The sequence below is a fragment of the Pseudopodoces humilis genome, chromosome 1 (genome assembly GCF_049639895.1).
Source record: "Pseudopodoces humilis isolate 2021_Gansu_Grassland_sample_001 chromosome 1, ASM4963989v1, whole genome shotgun sequence".
Lineage (NCBI taxonomy): Eukaryota > Metazoa > Chordata > Aves > Passeriformes > Paridae > Pseudopodoces > Pseudopodoces humilis.
This window is the reverse complement of record NC_142200.1, coordinates 86,444,949-86,466,670: the sequence shown is the minus strand read 5'-3', so window position 1 is coordinate 86,466,670 and position 21,722 is coordinate 86,444,949. Positions and strand designations below refer to the sequence as shown.

At 42.9% G+C, this 21,722-nt stretch overlaps 1 protein-coding gene across 7 annotated transcripts in view; it reads right to left on the bottom strand.

Annotated features, from left to right (window-relative positions):
- RREB1 (ras responsive element binding protein 1) overlaps positions 1-21,722 on the bottom strand; it is a 122,369-nt gene that overhangs the window by 6,671 nt on the left and 93,976 nt on the right. For all 7 annotated transcript variants that reach the window (XM_088056540.1, XM_088056544.1, XM_088056532.1 and 4 more), the window contains 2 exons: positions 17,617-17,806; positions 13,244-15,983 (listed from right to left, as the gene is read on the bottom strand). In XM_088056540.1, the coding sequence (XP_087912666.1) occupies positions 13,244-15,983; positions 17,617-17,806 (2,930 nt within the window). The remainder of the gene's footprint in view (positions 1-13,243; positions 15,984-17,616; positions 17,807-21,722) is intronic.

Genomic DNA, 21,722 nt, shown 5'->3' with positions numbered 1-21,722 from the left:
TACCAGCTGTGAGCCTGCACATGGACCCAGGAGCATTGCTTCTGATCAAGCATCCCAACATCTGTTTCTTCTGTCTGTGACCTAGGCCAGTAACTAACAGCTGAAAAGAGATCAAAACACCACAGAACCCACTTAACAAGATGATACAAACTCTTTCACAAAATGCTTTCTTTTCTGAAATAGACTCACAATCTCAGCAGCTTCTTGAAATAGTTTATAATAGAATTGCTTTTAACTGAAGAACACAATATGCTGAGACAGTAAAGAAGAGCTGAGGTCATTATCTCAGACCATCCAGAGACAAATGGATGTATTACAAGTAACTTGTGTATGAAAAACGTTAACACAGATTGAAATAATATACAACCTACATATTTATCAAACTAATTTTTGTGTAGCAGGAAATGTTTTTTTCCAAGGAAATGTAAAGGCCTCATGCAACCATCTCGTACAAGTAAATGTAAATAGTGCAGACAGTAACACAGAAGTTGGCTTAAAAAGTCGGGTATACACCATAAAAGTGGAAGATGTGGAAGTTCATTCACACCTGAGACTTTGATATGCCACTTGGAATCAAAACATAAAGCCAAGGGACAGTAACAGGCTTTGCTGTTCCACAGGTAACATACAAGAAGACAAAAATTACATAAGACGTGATCCTTAATGGTGTCCTCTGCTTACTTACCTGTCTGCAGCATTAATGTTCCTGAAGATGTAACATATGTCCAAAAAACTGAAACAGGTAAGGTGCTTAAGGAGAACAGAGCTGTACTCCTTCCAAGCTCTACACAAAGGGTGTATTTGTAAATAGGAAATAAGCTGGTCTGGCTCTGGAGACCAAAGCTGCTGCTGATGCATGGCATGTAACTGCATCCCCAGTGCCACTTCCCAGGAATTGTTCCAGGACATAAATTTCGCAAGTCGTGCTTTCTGAAAGCTGGAACTTTCCTTTAAGTCCTCCACCCCGCCTCCTTCATACTGACAGCAAGCAGAAAAAGGAGCCCACAACCCACCCAGCATTTCAACATTCATCAGCAAGAACGATAGCTGCTGAGTAACTACAGGGACTTAGAGACTCCAGATGAGCAGTGCAAGTTCTCTGTTTGACACAGTACAACATGTGCTTGTCTCCAAACTGCCTAGATTTCCTATTACAGGCTTTTTTTCCCTAAGCAAAGAGTAAAAGCAGAAGATGAGAAGATGGTTCTCAGGCACTTATTAGTTTGAATGTAGCCTTGCAACGTGATTTGCACTGGCCCCATCTCCTCTCACTAGTGATAATAAATGGCCATTAAACAAGTGTCGAAGTGTAGCAGTGTTTCTGGTGATAGCGAAGGAGCACTTTTGCTCTTGATACACTTCTTGGGGAAGTGTAAGGAGGAGAAGTGATCTATCACAAAAAGTAATCTCACCTTTTCATCAAAACAGATCTGCTTACACAGACAGTGGATTACACAAAATTCATTGCTCATCTAATTATCTGCCCATTGAAACACGAAAGCAAGCCCGAATCTGTGTGTAAGGCTACAGAATGTGAGGATGGGGATGTCTGAAAGCAGACATGGGCTGCCCTATCTCATCCCCTTCGAGGTCAGGAAACGCTCCCCCGATGGGATGTCTGTTAGGCCAAAGAAAGCTTGCCAGCACAGCACAGAGGGGGTTCATTAGGGAGAGGGGCAGGAAACCATGTGAGCTCTGTTAGGATGGAGATGAGTGAAGAGCACAAGGAAAGCAAAATGGGAAAATGTTTCTCTTAATCATACCCAGAGAGATTTCTGTAACTCTTTATTGACCAAACAGAAAACAACTGACGCAGAGGGAGTATTTTTCCTGGTTTTTCAACATGAAACATCAGAAGCCAAGTGAGCGGAGGAGAATATCCATGGGTGACACTCAAGGTAAGAGCAAGGCAAAACCAGTATGTCTTAAAACTCTTAATACAGAAGTCCCAACTTTGACACTCAATGTCGTGTATCATTCACAGTTTTCCAGTTTTTCTGTAACTTTTTCTTCCTCTAGTATTTCAAGAAGATATTCTTTTTCTTACAGTATACTCATTCTTTAGTAAATTGTACTTGAACTCCATCTCCTTCTTGCCCCTCTTCTGTTGTCCTGGGCCTCTTCCCAGCTGTTATTCTGTTCTTGCATGCATGGCCTACAACTCTGGTGCACTCAAGGGATAGGTGGTCCACAGGTAAGTGATGTACTGGCACAGGCAAACAGATGAGGTCAACATCAGGAAAAACAAGTTTAAACAATGTGCTTTCACAAAGGGCAAAGCCCACTCCAGACCCTGGGAACACAAATGTACAGAGGCCTTCTCTTCTGAAGCTCCTCTGGGTCCAGCACCCCTGAAGGAACACTCAAAAATCAGGCAGTGACATAGCCAGGGATATGATGACATGTGTACGTGCTTGGAGGAGTGCTCTCCTCCTTACCTGCACAAACCAGACCTGCCCTTTTCCTTGTCAACAAGGAGTTTCACAGGCCCCTTAGGAAACTTCATGCATGCACTTCACGTAAAGCAGCAGCTCCTGACTAGCTGAGCTGCTCTGTGGTTAACTCCAACCTGTGCAGTTGGTTCTACAGCTGGTGAAAAAGTGAGCTGCTTTGCACAAATCCTGGTTATTTGGGGATGGGTGAGAATCAGCCCAGTTCTGCTTCTGATGAACTGGAATAGCAGCAGGGGAACTGTGAAGGTGTGTGGTAAACACAATGGTTGTGAAGACAATTGTGCCAGCTCCAGTGTGGTACTTCTGCAGTGCAAGGGATGGCTGCAAGGGTAGTCTTGCACTGGCAGCTGCTTCATCCACTCCAGCAGAGGTTAGGCCCGGCCTGCACTACTGTTTTCTTCCTGCTTACATGCCTCTTGCAGCAACAGAAACCCTGCTGGCCACACAGCTCCTGCAGGCTTCTATCTTACATAAGGAGGAGGATTTTGACTAAGGCTTCAAATCTGGGCAAACATCCCTCCAACAAGACTCAGCTCCTCTCAAATGGGTAATTCCCGTCTCCAGAATTCAGCTGATTTATGGTGCAGAGCAGTCACTCGATTCCAGGTGGTGAAAGAAACAGGATGCACAGGAAAGGCCTGCTGTTTCTTTTGCCCCTTTCCCATCTTTCACTTACTAAGGCTGTAAAACGCTTTCCGGTCCATTTGTTATCCCACAGAATTTACACTTGGTGAATCAAGAGGACAAGAGTGGAAAAATCGACTTGTCAAGGCTCCCACCCACTGCCACATCTTCAGCAACCATAGGAGCAGAGTATGTTACCTTGTCATGTGCAACCAGAGTGTGTCACTCCCCCAGAATGAAGAGAAGGTGACACTATCTGAAGATCTCAATTCTGACACCAGAGTCAAAGAGGATGTGCAGGATTAGGGAGAAAGAGGAAAAGAGCAGAGAAGTAAGGACCCAGGGAAGCAGGCGACACAAAACAAGCACTAGTAACTCAGCAGCTGCCTCGTCAGCTCCTGGGAAAAAAAGAACTTTTCATGAGATGTATTCATAAGCTAAACCTCAAGCACTCCATCTGAGAATCCAAAAACTTTTCCACTTGCATGAAAGAAACCACTCTTTAGATGTAGCCAAAATCATTTTTACTTCAAACTGTGGAAAGGAAAGACTGTTTTGCTGAAGTGTATTTACAAATCAAGTTGCAGTCTTCAGATAGCTCAGTCAGAAGAATCCACTTCATGTTTTATTGGTGGCAAGAAAGACAAAGAGGAGGGAACTGCTTTCATACATACGCAAACCAAATTATGAAGAGGGACACCACACCAAATGTGAAAAATTTCAGATGAAAGGGCAGATTACAGATCAAGGTGGGGAGCTTGCTGGCTTAATTCTTAATTTCCTGGAACTATGATGGAATACAGAGTAGAGCTTGAGATGCTGTGAAGTTCGTAGACAAAACAGGATGCAATGAAAAACATTTTGGTGCTAAAGCAAGTGTTTATTGACAAATATCCCTAACATCCCAAGAGAAGTGTTAGAAAACCCATCACTTAAATAATCCTCAAAATTGGAACAAACAGACTATTGGAAATGGATATGGTACATGTAGGCTGACATTATCAGTCAGATGAGCTGATGATTTATTATTTTCCCTACATTAAATGAAATAACCCCAGCTTGTTTTATATTTTACAATAGAGGCAGCCACCACTAGGTGGTAGCAGTTCTAGTAAATTTGGGATTTTTTGGACCCACACAGAATGCTTCTACTTCCACCCACGAACTGGAGAACATATTTTAAACGTGCAGAGTCAACTTGAAAAATTCTGGGTGTTATCTTTGTCCATTTTTATTGTAAACATTCTAAATAATAAAATTCAGCCACCTTCATCACCTGCAAACACTCAAATATTTAATCAGCCCACACATGGCTGATAGAGCTTTGGTTGTATCTCCATGCCCTGTGAAATGGAAATATTCAAGCTAGAAAAGGACTATTTGCAGTAAATGGAACTGAATACATCTGGGGAAAAAGGAAAGAAGCAATTCTGAGGAAAAAAAACCAACTTTCTGTCTTTAACACAGTATGATTCCCCAGTACCTTCAACAGAGTAGCTGCAGTCACAAAGAAAAGTTTTCAGGACTAGCTCTGACTGTACCTACCATGGGGGAATCTGCAGTGAAGGGAGTGAGGGCAAAATCCACACTTAAGAGCTTATGATGAAATGCACCATTCAGCAGAAGGGCAGTTTGATGCAGAGCTGACAATGCAGCCAACAGGCTGTACACCATCTCCTCAGTATCTTCATACAACAGCTCTAGCACTCAGGCCAACCCCAGCAACAAATAACTCTTGCTTTACCCTAAGCTCTGGCTCTAGAGCAGCTGTTAAACTTTGCCTGACACTGAAAACATGATTTCAAGCCCTCTGTCCTCTACGAAATACCCACAAATGTAGTTCAGAGGTATGGACAGCTAGAACAGTTCAGATAAAGTTCCCCACAATACCCAGGGCTCACATGATTTCAGGAGGGATCACAGTGTGGCAGATATCTAGAGCAAAGATAAATTCTGCTAAATGCTAATCAGAAAATTCACTGTTGAGTATACTTTGTAAATATTTGTCTAGTTAACACAGAGCAGTTGTGTTTGACCCTCTCACATCAGGGGCAAGTCTCTTTACGAAAGGGATCTCTCCTTCATAAGTTCTCTTTCTCTATTATGTAAGAGATAATCCCTTACCCCATTCCTATCCCAGATCTCTGTCAACTGTATTTCGTTGCAAGAAGGGAGCATTCAGACGCCCCTAAGGAGACAAAGGCAGGGCTACTTTAAAATGATTAAAGTGCACAATTCATTAAGCTGCTCCACATTTTCCTTGTATGCCTCTCTCCTGGAATAGCTCTCCCCTGGTCTGACTGCTGTGAGCTGGGGGAAATGTCCTCAGTTTGTTTCAGGTGCTTTAGAACATTCCCTTCCTCTACATGTAGCAAGGATATAAGCAAGCCCCATCACTTACACAGCCTCCTCATCTCTGAATCCTGTTCTAAACCACCATCCTGTTTTTGTTTTGGTTTAAAACAAGACCAAAAGAAACCCTCTATAAACTTGTTCCCAGTGACACTCTATTGAATTGCACTTCCTGTCTTACACCTCATCCTAAAGCTTTGCTTCATTTATGGCTGACCAAACACCATCCAAGCATCTCCCTTCATTCTCTTTCCTTCTGACACACAGTCAGAAATCCAGATGAAATCCAGATGATCACTCACTTCCAAGGATGGCCCTCACAAGGACTCTGTACGAGAACCCCAAGCATGCTGCTTACCCACCTTTTAACGCCAGCACCGACCAAAAAAAATCACCTCATTTTAAACCCGAATTTGAAACACAGTTCTTAGTTTACTTCCATGGATTTGGAAATCCCTTTTTCTTGGACAATGGAGGGAGACCGCAAGTCCTCAGCTGCTGAATGATTCTAAACCGTGATTAACCACTACCTGGTGAAGCCAGTTATGAATGCTAAGCTGTGCTATAAAGTGCATGTGGTAACTACAACTGTGTGCACTATCGGATCTGGGCTCCCTTCTTGATGCCTAAAGCTGCTATTTGAAGACACAAAGCACTGACAACAAAGCCAATTTCAACAGCATCTATCCCAGTGCCTCCCAGAAGATGCTGCCAGCTCCACACCTCAGCTGCATCAATGTGCTCCTTTAGGGCTGTACTGCCCGCCAGATCCGGGAACTGATCTCATGACTGCCAGTCCCTCCCCTTGCCCTTTTAATTTTTTTGGGCAGCTGGGTCAGCTACAGCTGCAGGGATGAACAGTTGGGAACAGGTCGAGCCAGTACTGCCAATAAGTGCTTTGTGTTATCCAACCATGGCCCAAGGCTCTGTCTGCCAGGGGCAGGTCGAACCACTCTGACCAGCCCGGCGCCGGCTGCTGAGAACAACATCTACCTTGCACCCAAATCATACCCACCCTACGTGCTGCACCAGTGCTCGTCTGAGTGGCTTTAGAAATGCCTGCCTTCTCACACCACCCAGCTGAGCTGCTTTAGCACCCCTCTGACTATAAAGAAATAATTCAATCGACTCAAGTAGGACGTTTCAGTTTTTTTCTGCCATGAGAACTGTCAGAGGTGAGCACTTTCAGAGCCCTTCCTGCAGACTTCATTTCTTGGAGGGGATCATGTCACAAAACGAGTCTCCCCCTCTCAGGCTGTAGCCATCTGTTGTCTGCATAGGCAGCATGGGCCCACGTGATGTGACACCGCAGATACCCTGCTACAGCCCTCTGAAGTTACAGGCTGTTAACATGGTAACGAGGCAACTCAGTCTCTTCATGATAGGCAAGATCAAATCATGTCGTAACAGGTCCCCAGCACGGCAGATTGCAATGCCAGACTAGTACTGAGACCTGTATTACCACATTTGAATCACTGCAAGGCAACCTGCTGTATTAAAAGAAGCAGAAAGGATGAGAGAGGCTGGCAGGACAGAAGACTTTCCCAAACAAACTGGTGCATGGAGATGTAAGAGGAAAATCCTGTGCACACTCTATGCAATCTGATCAGCAGCTATGCTGAGGTTGAGAGTAATAACTCATTTGTAAGTTTAACTACCCTGATGCACAGAGCCAGCTTCTTGCTGCTTTTAGGTTTGTTGCTTCAACAATTCTCCCATGAAACCCAACTCAAAGTGACATATAGTGATGCTGTCTGTACTGGAGGTGTGAAAAACTTACAGCAACAGCTCCCTTGTGCAAGCAGTTTTCATGCAAGGGACACGTACCACCATCTGCTGAACTTCCTTCTTGCACACATCCCATTTGGTCAGCACAGTAAACCTGGAGTGACTGCTCACCCCTGGTTTTGTGTCAGCTCCTCCCTTCTGGCTAAACACCACTCACCTGCTACAATGAAGCCTTGCCTGATTTGACAGCCAATCTCTTTCCCTACTATCAAGACAGAGGGGGCAGTATGATGGCAGGTGAGCTTCAATGCAGATTAAGACAAGATAAAACAATCTAAACCGTGCCTATGTGATGCTGAGAATAGTACTGGCAGGTACATCCAGGCAGGAGGACTCAAAGCCATCGCTGATGTATCTCCAGGATCACTGGTTTGGCTGGCTGCAGCAGCCAAATTAAAGTCAGACTGCATCAGCAGGTTCAGAAAACAACTGGAAGGACCTGCAGACAGCTGCTCCATAAACAGGTTGTAAAGTGAGCAATTTCAAGGGATGTACCCTCGAACACACAACCCTAATGAAGCAGTTGTGGATAGTGACAGAGCTTTAAGAGCAACAGGCTGGAGGAAGTGGCTGCGTTCACATGCTCACACTAAAGAGCACATCCTCCTGCTACCACTGGAGTCAGGAGTACCACTGCTCCAACATGGAAGGACACTTCTCACATTCTTATGCTTTGCTTGTCTGCCGTGTTCAGCCCAACCAAATACAACTTGGCCTTGGTATTCTGAAAAGCTGGGAAAAACTGTGTGTGCCACTGTGAGATCCAACATCCTCTTCCTTAGGCTGGGGGATAAAGCACATTTCTCCTCAGGTAGCAGCTGGCAACTCCAGGTGTGTGCAAATTCTGATAGATTTGGTAGAAATGACACCACATTTCTGACAGGGGAATGGCTTCTGGCCTGACGCAAGATAAAATGTACAAATATCCCCCTTGTGTGTAAGAAGAAACTTCCTTGGTTTTCTTCCTTTGCCTCTATTAGTGCTTGGTGACCAACCACAATATCCTGACTGCAAGCTCCTCAACAGCAGGCTCTCTCCGAAAATGCCTGTCACCTATGTGAATTTGACATAATTTCCATCAAAGCCACAGGGCATCTCTCCACTGACTTCAGTGGAATCAAGGCCCATATGTTGAATAAGCAATAAATTATTTTCCCTTAGGAGAAAGTTTTTCATGTCTGTAATTAATTTTAATTACTAGAAGAGGGAAGGGACTAAGCACAGGGAAAGTTGAAAGAAAAGCCAGGATCATGCAGGTGCAATGAGGAAGGCAATCCTGCAAGACATCTTTGTGATGAAGAAAGAGATTGAGAGGATAGTTACTTGTAAAAGGAGATCAGTTCCTGTCACACCTTCCACCTCACACCCAAAACCTCTGAAAACACACACACACCACCCACCCCCTGCCCCAGCCAGCAGCCTCTTTGATACAACAGTGTGGGTATCTCTCTTCCTTTCATCTTCTGAAAGATGGTTCTGTTCTAGTTAACATCTCAACCTGTACCAGGGATTCCCTGCATCTCACAGACATCTCAGGAGCCGTTTCTTTGTCTAAATTTTCTTCCAGTGTTAACACAACTTTTTAGATACATCACCTTAATGCTTTTTTGTAGGCTTTCAAGTCACTCTTTCCTTTTAGATGCCTGCTAATTCAACCATAAATGTATGGCTACAAATATCACCGCTTTTTGCACTTCTATCTGGCTTCATTCACAATGCAAATACAAAACTTCAAAGTGGAGCAGAAATCCTTTTGCTTCATGATAGCCCAATTCCTTTCCACATTTCTTTTCAAGCATGCAATGACGGGATTAGCTGAGGATTAATTACTTGAAACTCAACTTGTAACTCAGGTCATAATTTTCTCATATTTTCAGCCTTTAAAATGTTTGTATCGATCAGGTATTTGTCATACAGACCAGTACTTGCAACAGATAAAATATTCCTCTTTCCACACAGACATCCTAGCTAGGGGTCTCAAAACTCAAACAAAAATTCCACTTACTGTGCAAACTCCAATCCTCCCACTCCAAGTTGCAATGCATTCCAAAAATGTCACCTTTAAAGGCACAAAACCAGAACATTCAAAAAAGCAGTTTTCTCTGCCTTCTCTATTTGTCCCTTAAAGGCAACTGCCCTTCTGATAAAATATACTTACTCACTGGAAGGTAACCTATAAAGTCAATGTGATTTGATTTTTTAATAAAATTTTTCCATATGAATATTCACGGCCTGTATAAAAATACATCTGTGCCTAAATATTGACTTGGGACTGACTGTAAATTTTGGTTAGCAGCACAGCAGGACTAGCCTAGTCTCGACGTTTCATAGTAGCCAGTCATTTGAAGGGTGTCTTTTTCAGTATAAAGGGCGATCTGAATAATCAGAGCATGTAAGATCAGTGCTCAAGGTACCCTGCCACCACTGTCCTAGTAGAAACACATTATTCACCATGGTAACTACAAATGGTGCAAAGTAAAGATGTTTACAATTTGACTTAAATCAGAAAGGCAAAGAATAAAAATGCCTCCAAGTCCTTTTTTTTTGGTGACTTTTGACCTCAAATCAACAGGAAACATTCAGGTTCATGGGCTAGGTAAAAGAGTTTTCTATTTATTTATTCCTTTATTTTGTTTATAGATATTTCTTTGTATGGTTTGTTCCTGTTGTAGCAACAAAACAAAACCAAAAAACCTCCTCTGCCATTAAATCTTGCTTTTGACAAAACTTAATCTTGGGCCAAGTAAGACCTGCCAGTATTCCTCTGAAAATATTTTTAAGCGATTCTCTGCAAACAGATTAGGCTATCTATAACAAACTAGTGGTTAAAAATGATCATTACTATCATTTTATACTGAACCTAGTCTGGTCTGCATCCTATAAAAGGAGCAAAACCAACCGCATCACCTGCAGGGCACATCTTAGTCACTATTCTGAGAATTTAAAAAGTCAACAGCAGCAGGGAAGAACAAAAAAAAAAACCAAAGGCAAAGTGAGTTGGACACAGAAAAGTAAATTATACAGTAAAGACATCAAGAGAAAGAAAGTATTAAAAGCAAATGTTCGAGCATGTTCAAACAAAATGCAGCTACTGTGTTAGGCACTGTATAAAATCAAGTTATGCTAAATTCCCAGTGTCCCACTTGTGAGCTCACCATTAAAATGAAAAACCACTGAGGAAGGTGTATGCTTCCTCACGGAAATGTTTTTGAATTAAAAAAAAAAAACCCTAAACACACAGTGGTGTTGAGGCAAGGATGAAGGGCAAAAGGTTCCACGAGAGACATTTCTGGTTGCATGAGGGATGTGGGTCACTGGTAGCATGTACATTTTTGCACTTTCTCAAAAGGAAAATATGATCTTGACACCACATAGAAGGCAGCCTCTGTGCTGAAATTTTATTGAACATGAAAGACACACTTGCAAAAATCTTGTCTGTAAGAATACAGCAGTTCAAAACTCATAAAATACAGATAGCACTTATATGCTCAAAATTATATACCTTTTCCTCAACCTATCTTAGGCCCCTTACATGAATTACCTCAATAACAAATTTCCTACAAGCAGACACAGAAGAGCTAAGTGCTGCTTTTTGGGTTTTGTTTTGATAGCAGTGTTATGCAGTCAGCTTACCAGCTGTGACTGCCTATGGATCACATACCCAACACATGCAGTTTGGAAGCAGATCACCAGGACTCTCATCTTCACGTCAGCCTGCTAGTCCTTTCTCTACCCAGGTCAGGGAGCAGCCATCAAGCACAGACAGTAAAAAGTAAAGTTCTCCTTTCCTCTTTACAAAGATTAGCAAATAGATTTTTTCTTACCTCATTTTAAAGAACAGAGCTATCTGACAAGTCACAAGCTATCTGCCTGTGCAATAGGTGGGGACAGGAATGCTGAGCTGCACTACAACTTTGCAGATTTCTCCACAAGAAAACCAATTTGCCTATCCAGAAGATAAAGCCAACACAAACTACTGCATCTACCACAGCTGCCAAACTCCTTCCATGCCACCAGCACCTGACACCCACCACAAAAACACTGGGCTCCCCCCACCTGAATGCATCCTCAGGCTTGCTTGCTTTGGCACCACCTCCCTGGCCTAATTTTCCTCCAGCTTCCCATCTTAGCTTTCCCCCTCCCCTCCAATAGGCCTCATGGACCCTGTTGCCACAGGGGAGCTGCTGGAAACTCCCAGTTTAGAAAGAGAATGCTCATGCCATCTGAAAGCAGATGCCCCAAAGCCAGACAAAGCTTGTTGTGGGGTGGTCCTCCAGCAACAAGTCTCTCTCAACACTAAGATGATGATTATAAAAGAGTTCAGTATTATCACTGCCAGAGCACACCAACTGGAATGTGATTATTGCCACCTCTGTAGTATCACCAAAAATCCTGTATCTGTGGCGAGGATTTAGTCCTGCTATGACCACAGTTGCTTGTTCTTCTTGTGGGGACTGCAGCACAGGCTTACTAAAAGGATGGTGTCTCCTTCCAAGCCTGGTGGTCGTAAGGGAGACAAGTTTTACCAGAATAATTCATGGTTGAGTGCATTTTCCTGTTTTCATTAAGGGTTTACACCAGTGCTGCTACCTTGGAAGTCTGCCACCAGTAAGCAGGTCAAACCTCTTAGTCTGGGAAAAGCCTCTCCATTGTTTTCTGTCTCATGAACAGTTCTTCAGTAACTATGTCTTTTTTTTGGAGACCAGGGTGTTGGAAAACAATTGAGATATGAATAAAGAGTTATCCTTCACCACAAAGTAAACTGTATGCTTAATAAGATGAAATAATTTGGTCTCTGTGGACCAGAAAACAATAGCCTCACTGTTGCACTGATACCTTGCAAGTTATGTCCTCGTGTCACCCAAAGCAAACTGTAATAGGGACTGTCCCACAGCTCAGATTCCCTCTAAACCTCTTAGCTAACCTCTTTTACCTCTTCAGGTTTCCCTCTTTAGCACAGACATGAATCAGTCATTTCAGGAAACCTCATTTTCTTAAAAAAAAAAAGGAAAAAAAAAGCCAACTTTTATAAGGCTATACTCAAAACCCCTATGTTTCTTATAAAAATCCCTAGTTTTTATTCTTTATGCCAGGAGCTGAGATGCATAATAAAGCAAATAATATCAACAACTTAAAAGGGTGCAACAGCAAATAGACCTTTGTCCTCTCCCTCTAAAGCAGGATGAGAATCTACTAATTACTTTATTACAGTGTGGGTGGAAGAATGAGGGAACTTCAAATCAGCATAGCATTCAATGCAGGATTTCCTTTATAGTGGAGAATGAAAAATAACCCCAGACCTAGAATAAATCTCCCTACCCAATTCCTCCTTTTGTTTACACCACGTCTGAGGTTACTTACACAGTGGCACAATGCTAGAGATTCCATACACATTCCACACCTTAGGGCATGTGCCCACCTTTAGTTGTCTATCTGTGAGGAGAATGATTCCTAGAGGCAAGCTATTACATAATGCTCAGGATGAGCAGTTTCTCACATCCTCCTTTGATCTGTTAAATAAAAGCCACCACAAGGAAAAAAAAAAAAAAAAAAAAGCTAAGCACTGCATTATTTTATATTCCTGCCACAGTTCTACACTTATTGTCTCTCATTTTTAGAGATCTTTTTTTATCATTACTGATACAGACAAACAGCCATCAGAAGCAGACAAACAAACCACATAAGGCACAATGAAATATTCAACACATATGTTCCCCTTCAAGACAAGACAATAATAACAGAACAACTGAAACCTGAGCCTCTTTCCAGCTACACTAAGTTATGCCACTGAAGTCAAATGGGTATTAACCGGTTTATTTACCTTCTGATACTCAAAGACAGAGATTATTCCATTTCTGAAGAATCTACCAGCACCACTATGTAACAGCAACAGCTAGGGATTAGCAAAATAATAAAGAAGAATACAGTTCAGACATCAGAGAAAGGAAGATTCCTCCACGGAGAGGCCCTTCTGTGAGGAACAACCTCAGGGACTACAACCTACTGTGAGCACAGAGCACTCTTACCTGTGTGACTGAGCATGTGCCGCTGCAGGGCATTTCCCCATGGAAAGACTTGAGGACAGTAAGGACAGGGGATATTTTGCAGGCAGTCTGAGTAAGCGTTCCTCTTCCCTGTCAGCAGCTTATCCTTGGCAGTTTCCTTCTCATCCTCACTTGTTCCATTTCTGCCACTTTCTTCCTTGAAATTGTCAGTGGACTGCAGAAATGGGCTAAATTTGTTAGTGTCTGTGGTAGCCAGCATCTTCTCTATGCTGGCAAATTCCCCACTTGACTCCAGATCCACACTACTCCTAAGTTTAGGCTTATTTTTCGTTCCTTTCTTTCTCCCTCTTTTCTTAGTCAACCCAGCATCAGCAATGGGAGACTGCTCTGGATCACAAGCCTGAGACAGGTCACTGGGCAGGCTGGAGTCCCTCTGAACGGTGGTCACGATTGTCACTTTAGCTTTGGCATTCCCTGATTTGTCACACCCAGTAGAGCTGCTCACTGCCTTGGGACTGGCGTCTGTGGCCTCTGTTTTCAGCAAAGTGGGAGCAGAAGACACAGACGAAATGATCTGTGCAATGGAAGCCAATGGCGGCAGCTCTTTAGTTACTGAAGGCTTTGGCAAGAGAGGTGGTGGTGGTGGTTTAGGCCTCAGGGGTCTCAGCAAGGCAGAATTGCCAGGGAGAGCCGGGGAAATGATCGGGACAGTCAAATGCAACGAACCTTTCAGTGGCTGGGGATGTCTGACACCCCGGTTTGTTTCTGAGTTCCCATTGGCACCAAAAACCAAAGGACACTGCAGACAGTTATAGGCTTTATCACTGTTTGCAGAAGCAGCCAACTCTTGGTTCCTGGCTTCACAGGGGGCATCATCTTTATCCTTCTTCAGGATTTTGGGGATGGACAGGTCGATAGGCTCCATGGAACAGTCGTAAAGGGACAGAGACGAACCAAACAGGTTCTCCTGCTTCACCTGCACAGCACTCAGGCTTTTGCTCTTCTGAGAGAAATCCAACGGCTCATCAAAATCCATGGGGAAGTTGCCCACAGGTTCACGTTTGATGGAAATGTGAGACGATGTTCCCAGCAAGAAGCCGTTTTGTGGCTCCAGGAAAGGCGTCATGGGCTTGTGGTCCATGTAAGTGCTGTCCTCCAATAAAGAAGCGTCTGTCTGGCTTTCCTGGGCACTGCAGTCCACCATTAAGATGTAATTCTCAATCTCCTTTTCTTGCACATGCAAGTGCTGCTTGAGGATGTGGTGAATGCAATTCCTCTTGGCCGAAAAGGCCGTGCCACACTCCTTGCACTCAAATGGCTTCTTCTTCTGGCAGCCGCTGTGCGTCCTCATGTGAATGCGGAGGGCCCGGTAGTGCTTCAGGTCCTCTCCACACAGCTTGCACACCGTGTCTGGGGAGCAGAAGGCATCCACCATCTCTGCGGCATTGCTGGTGACATATTCGATGTTCTTCTCGATATCCTTCCTGGTTGTTTTGAGGTGCTTCTTTCGCAGGTGCCTCTCACAATTGGCTTTCACTGTGAACGGGTAGTGGCAGATCTTGCAGATGTAAGGCCTCTCCCCGCTGTGCGTCCGCAGGTGCCGGATCAGCGCTGCCTTGTCAGCCGCGATGTAGTCACAGATGTTGCACTGATATGGGGAAATACCTAAGTGAGAACGGATGTGAGCTCTCAGGACACCAGAGAAGGCAAACACCTGATCACAGAAACGGCAGGGGTACAAAACTTTCCTCATGGTCGGGGTCTTTTTGTTCGCTGCCCCTGCGATGATGGCTTTCAGGTCTCCTTCTGTGACTTCTTGCTTGATCTTGGCTTCCATACTTAGAGGCAGGAGAGCTTCAATGATGCTGTCCTGCTCCAGCTGTGTCTTCATCTCATGCTGAGTTAAAGGCTCTATTTTGGGTTGGAGGAGCAATTGTGAGGAAGAACTTGATTTGGCTCCTGGCTGGGGGAGATGGGAGTTGGAGGCGGACTCCACTGAGTTCTTGATCAGCCTCAGAGGGGGAGGTGGGAGACTTGGGCTGATGCAGCCAGGGGAGGCTTGCTGGGCACTGATAAGAGGAGGAGGAGTAGAGGTTGCGACAACTGTTCGGGGTGTTACCAAAGGCTTTGGCTTCAGTGGTGGCATATGCTTAAAAATCGACTGCACAGGGACAGAAGGTGCCTTAGAAAGTGGAGGAAGACTGATTTGAGGAGGAGCAGAAGAAGCCATCTTCAAGATCTGTTGAATGTCTGCCAGCTCAATGGCAGACTCATTGGAGATGGGTTTCACCACAATACTGCTGTCAGGCTGGATAATAAAACCCTTCTGGAAAGGCTGCAGCGAGAGAAGCTTTATGTTTTCTTTTGTAGGGGGAAGGACTGAAAATGACCCTCCCATGGAGGCAGCTTCCAGAGGAGAGAGGCTGAGCAGACTGGTGCTGCCAGGTTCCTGAGGTAGGTTACTCTTCAGTGCTCTGAGCCGCATTTCTTGGACCTCGTCTTGTGTATTGTCCTCCTGCTTGACAGGCTTGATGTCTTTGGTGTACTGTAGGCCCAAGGATGCCATGAAGGCTTTCTGGTCTGGGTTCTCACTGGGTGGGGTCATGGACTGTGGCTTGTGCTTGTCTTTTCCCTGATCCACCATGTGAGTTTCTGTGTGCAGTTTGAGTGCCGAAAGCATGGGGAATGCCTTGTTACACATCTCGCAAATAAATCGATGGAAGTCACTGATGCACCTTCGCAAATTTGTCTCACACCAGACCTGCAAGACATGCAAAATTTTTTAGAGCAGGAATCTCAAACTGGAAAGGCATCACACACTGCTGCAGAACAAAAACAGTTCACTCTCTCTTCCACTGATTAAGAGGTTTAGAGCAGCCCCCACCTAAATGGCATGGAGATATTCCCACTTCATAGCCTTTAGTCTCCTAGGGGATATATCTGAATTAGGGGCTGATTCTCCCCAAGCTCCCTTCTATAAAGGTAATCTCCTTCAGAAGGCTACTCAGGCTCTAAAATTCTTTTCCATCCTAAACTTTCCTATCAGAAACTTCTCTTGTGTCACTGACAGGACAGGAGCCTCAGCATACTACACAGCAAGGAAGCCAAGAGGCAAAGAAACCAGGAGGAGAGGAAGAAAAAAAAAAAAAAAAAGCAGCATCCAAGAAGCCAAACCAATACAAACCAACCAAAATAAAATCCCCCAAAAGCAGATCAATGAAACTCAGAGGCTAAAGCAGTATGGTTTTTGGTTAGGGAAGTCTGATTACATTTTATTCTCCCCAGAAAAATACTAGTATAGGGCTGGCAAGACCTTTACAGACTCTAAATACTTTTTGAGTCTTCTCTCACAGTGCAAGCAAAATTATTACAAAAGGAAAACACCAACATTCAAATCCCTTCATACTTTAAATGTCTATCATTAATTACAAAAGAAAAAAACTTCGTTTAAAAAGTTCCTTCTTTTGATTTTTTAAGTTTTATACCAAAACTGTAACAGACTGACAGAAAGACCTGCATGCTCCACTGGTCCAGCAGCAAATTTCAAGTCTACCACTTTTCAGACAGAAGAGTTGGTAATAAATAATGAAAAAAAAATAAGAAATATGAAAAATGCAGAAACTAAGCATGGTCCTGGCGGATTGTGCTGTTGATTTTTTTAAGAGATATGCAGTTTCACCCAGACCCAAAGTAAAGCAGACAAGGTTTGACAGAGGGAGGAGCCATACCACTCAATAGAAAGCTTTATGGCTCTCAGAAAAATATTTACAGACCACCTCCCTGACTTTCCCCATCCACTGTCCCTCAAAGGTGCAGAACTCTCAAACCTTACATGAAGAACACTGTGGAGTGTCTTGTGATGGAATCACTGAAGATGTCACTGTTTAGTTAGTAACACGACTGCTCAAAGTTTTTTGTAATAAAAACCTTCATACCCCAACTACATCCTTGTTAGTGTAAGCTAAAATAAATAGTATCTTCCTTACCATGTGTACACCCTGCTGATTTCAGATGTAGGATTTTTTGGGTATGCTCAAAGGGGCAATGATCTAATAATGACCAAAGTTTCCCTTCAAAATTTTTTTATATATCTATATGTATATATATATATATATATATATATATGTACATATATATATATATGTATAAATGTATATTTATACATTTTTTAATATATTTTATAACACTGATAGTTATCCACTGCAATGGTGAAAAAGCCCCCAGTGCCAATATTCTTTAGATGAAAAAAGAAAAAGAGAGGCATAAAGTGTCTGAAGCCTACACGAACAGTGGTGATGTACTTTCCACAAAATATTCTACATGCAGGATGAATCTTTCAATGACCTCATCAAATAATCACTGTAGCAGCTTAAGCTACGAAGAACAGAGAGTACCTGAGAAATGCGGGGGAACTTCCTACAGGAGAAGTCCGTGAATCCCAAGTCGTGGAAGCCTGCTGGAATTGAAGGGTTGTTCTGAATGAAAGGCTTTCCCATGGGATCTCTGGGAAGTTGCTTGTGGATAACTGCATTATGGCGCAGTAAGCCCCGATGAGTACGAAAGGTAATACAACAGATGTCACACCTGGAAAGGAAAGGAATAAAACAGAAATGAGTTACTGACTGCTGCAAGTTTAAGAACTAGCATTCTTCTTGCACCAGGATGTCCTCTTTCCTCTCACCCCATTATACCGAGAACTTGCTAAATGCAGAATAAAGCCACAGTATGTCAAAATCTATCACCACAAAAGGCCATCTTAGTCACAGTCACTTTCTACCAGTTTCTGGCTAATAAGTCCACTGGAAGCTTAAAGAACATGAGAACTGACAGTCTCACACAGGCAGAGAGAACAGCTGCTGAGGTAACAGCCTTGTGAAAACCTTTTCATTGTCCAATGAAAAATACTTCAATGGCCTTACGCCATTTCATTTTTACTGAAAAGTACTGTAAAAATAAACAACATTTTTAAAAAAATCAGTGACAAGGAGAGGCTACATCTGACCTAAGTGGCAAGCAAATGTAAAAATAGCACCTTTCATAATCACTGCTTAAAACATACTACTGCATGCCACTCAAATACCTGTGTGTGTATCTTCCTCACACTGCCTTTCCATAAACTTTCACTGGTATTTTTCAAAGCTGTTATGAGAAATAGACTGTTTTAAAAAGAAAACTACTGCTCGTTGAAGGGGAGGAAGGTTCAGAGGAGGAAGACCTGAAACAGGTTCAACACCTCTGACACTTTTATACCCCCTTCACCGCCAGTTTGCCCTGAAAAAAAAAGCAGAAGCACTGTCTTTTCCTACCTACACTTTATTGCTGTGATTTCTTGTTTTTCCTAAGTTTTCAAATCCCAAATTCAGCTAAACAAGGGCTTCTCACATAAAACATTGCATTAAATAATCAAAGCTATGCTGTAGGCAGAAAGGGCTATGCAGCAACATTTGGCCAACACGTCAACAAAGCCTACTGCCTTTTAAATATTTGGAATGTGAGCTCTGCAGCATGACAGGTCATGTCCACTCTGTATTCAATAAATGACACACAGTTTCACTCAACCTCAAGCTCCTTGTGGTTCCAGATCCAGCTCCCAGCCAAAGCACGGGTTTCCCAGAAGCAAAACACCAGTGGATAGGAGACAGTCAGATTTTGTAAGAATACTAAATGCACTAGTTTTTCACATCTGCCCCTGGCCTTGGTTTTCCCCATACTGTCTTTGCTCTCTACATCAAGGAAAAGGACATGTGCCTACTCATTAGAAAAACATCCTGCAATTAGAAATGACTTCTGACAAAATCCTGAAACCACCCCCTCCCTGTCCTGTCCCTAACAAACTCCCATTGTTGTTCATTTTATCACTACATAAACTCCCACAGCCACTTTTTTATTCTCTGAAAACGAAGAGATAACCAAGTCACCCACAAAGCAACTGGACTCATAGTCCCTGAGTGGTGAAAGAGGCAAGTGTGAAGTGTATACAACATGGCCATTATTATCACAGTACTGAGAAAGCTTGGACATAAATATGTGCTGAAGGTTTAATCTGTTTTAACTCTCCTGTCAATTCACTTGCATCCTACCTGTATAATTACTGCTGACATAGTTCCTGCATTCCATTAAACACTGAACCAATGCCATTTACAAAGCTAATGTTTACTTAAAGAGGTATGCCAAATGTGACAGCAATCTCTGGGGGAGGAAGACCAACACACTGTACTTCTCTAGCATCAGGATCTACAGCTCTCTTCCAGCTCACTTGGCAGCACCTATTCTGTGATGCAAAGCTTTCATCTTCAGTGAAAACAAAAATACAACCACCAAAACCACTGGGGGATGGAGAGCATTAAAAAAATATGAGTAGTCACCTGAAGAACTTGCAGGCTACTGAAATAAAGTGCTTTAAGAGGTAATGAAAAGGCTTTGCATGAAAACAAGCAGTGCTTCTCACATGTTCCTCCTGGTATGTCAATACACAAGGAGGGCTTGGAAACAATTCTCCTGCACTGCTGGAAGCATTGCAGGCTGTTCTGCAACGGGACACAGACCCTGACCTTGGGGCATGCTGAAGCATCTCTGGGGTCCCAATGCACCTGGCCTGGGCCCAGGAACCCAGTGCAGAAGCTGCATCCCCTTGTGTGTGACAGGGCAGGCACAGCTACCAGTGATGGGACCACAGAGTTACTCAGAGCACTGACTCCTGCCACTGTACCCCCAAGATCTCCAAGCAGGAGCCAGTGCTCCTTGTCAAGCGGCCACACATCCCACACAGCAGGGAGGTGTGCCTTGTTCATCTTGCACTCCCCCTCACCTGCCTCCTGCAACATGCTGACTTTTCAACACTACTTTATTTAGGTCTCCCATCAAAAGCTGCACTTGAGAGTTAATCTTTCAGAACAAACACCCATGTGAAAGTCCTTCACAATACACCTGTACCAACTGCTAGCCTCAGGACAATGCAAATTTGCAAGTTAAAAATAGTGTTTTCCATGCAAAGGGAACTACCTCCCCTCCCCCAAACAAAAGTAATTTATCTTATAAAAGGAATATAAGCTTTCTCTCTTATTAGGCATATTTATTTTTCTCTTTCTTCCTTAGTCTTTTATTTTCCTTGATGCGAGTGAAGAAGCAGTAAACAAAAAGAGAAACTGGGAGAAAGATAAAGCTCTTTTTTCACTAGGTCAGAAAGAAGCATCTGGCTGAAAAAAAAATAATAAAAAAATCCAGATAAATCATGTCTCAAGTTGCAGGCTCTTCAGGGCATATAAATGCACTGCACCCCAGCTCAGCTCCTTGCCCTGGTGGCACAGGTATGGACTCCTAGCACCTCCAATAAAAGCTTACAGGTACTAAGTGTCAAAATCTAACTAGTTAAGGCAAGCATCACACTGCATTGACTAAGTCTTGTGTTAATTTAAAATGGAGTAAGTGGCCATGCCTAACAGTGCATTATCTGGAAGCATTAGTTTTTTTAAGGAAGTCTAACTACTAGTTTTTCTCTGTTTTGTCATCAGTACAATTTTCTATCTTCGGGCAGTGTCACTGCCTACAGTATTTTAAAATCTAGACCCACAGTCTAATAAGGAAAAGAGAAAGGAATCCTAGGTGATATGTTTTTTCATCTTGTTTGAACTTCTTAAAAATAAATAAATAAATTAGTAATTAGTAATTAGTAAATTAGTCTGAAAAGCCCAGCATATCAAATAAAGCATCTGAAACATATGGTAATAGTTTGTTCATGATGAACTTAAAAAAACCCAAGCAAACAAACAAAAAAAACAACCAGAAAAGCCTCCCTCTCCTTAAAATGTCACAAGTCCGCTGATGTTTGGTTCCAAGTCAAATAAGGATGGCATGGCTGCAGAAAACAGTGATGTGAACAGGTTTTGAGGTTGTTAGCAGAACAGGCCAAGCAATGGCTCAACATCCGTGCATAGGTAAAAGCACTCTACTTGCAAGGTAAGTTTCCAGATGTATCTAATAAAAGCTGCTGTGTTTTCATGTGACTGCTGGTCTTGGCCACAGTCTTCAATTTTTCTATAAATATGATTACAGAGTTGGGAGAAAAAAGCTGTTCAGTCCCAAGCATAGAGATTCAGTTTTAAGTAAAAAGGGAAAAACTGGTTTTAGCAGTTAAGACCCCTTTACAATTACTTTAATTCTCAAATGCCTTTATATTTTGGACTTGCTCATATGTATAACAATGCAAATATAATACTAAGGCTCTGGCTCAGTGGAAAAAGTGTGAAAAACAAGCAGGTAAGGAAACAGAACAACTAAAAGCAGAACCAAAACATAACAATGCAACAACCAAGCTGCCTTTGGTGCTCAGAGCATGTATCACACCAAGCAGATCTGATTAATTATTACTACACCAGTGCACCTTTTTCTTTCTTTTTTAAAAATTTTCTTAATGCAAAAAAGTGTCTGCATCTCTGTGTAAAAACACATCATTGAAAAGCTTTCTCCTAAAAGAAGTTATCAAGTTTCACGTATTCGAGAA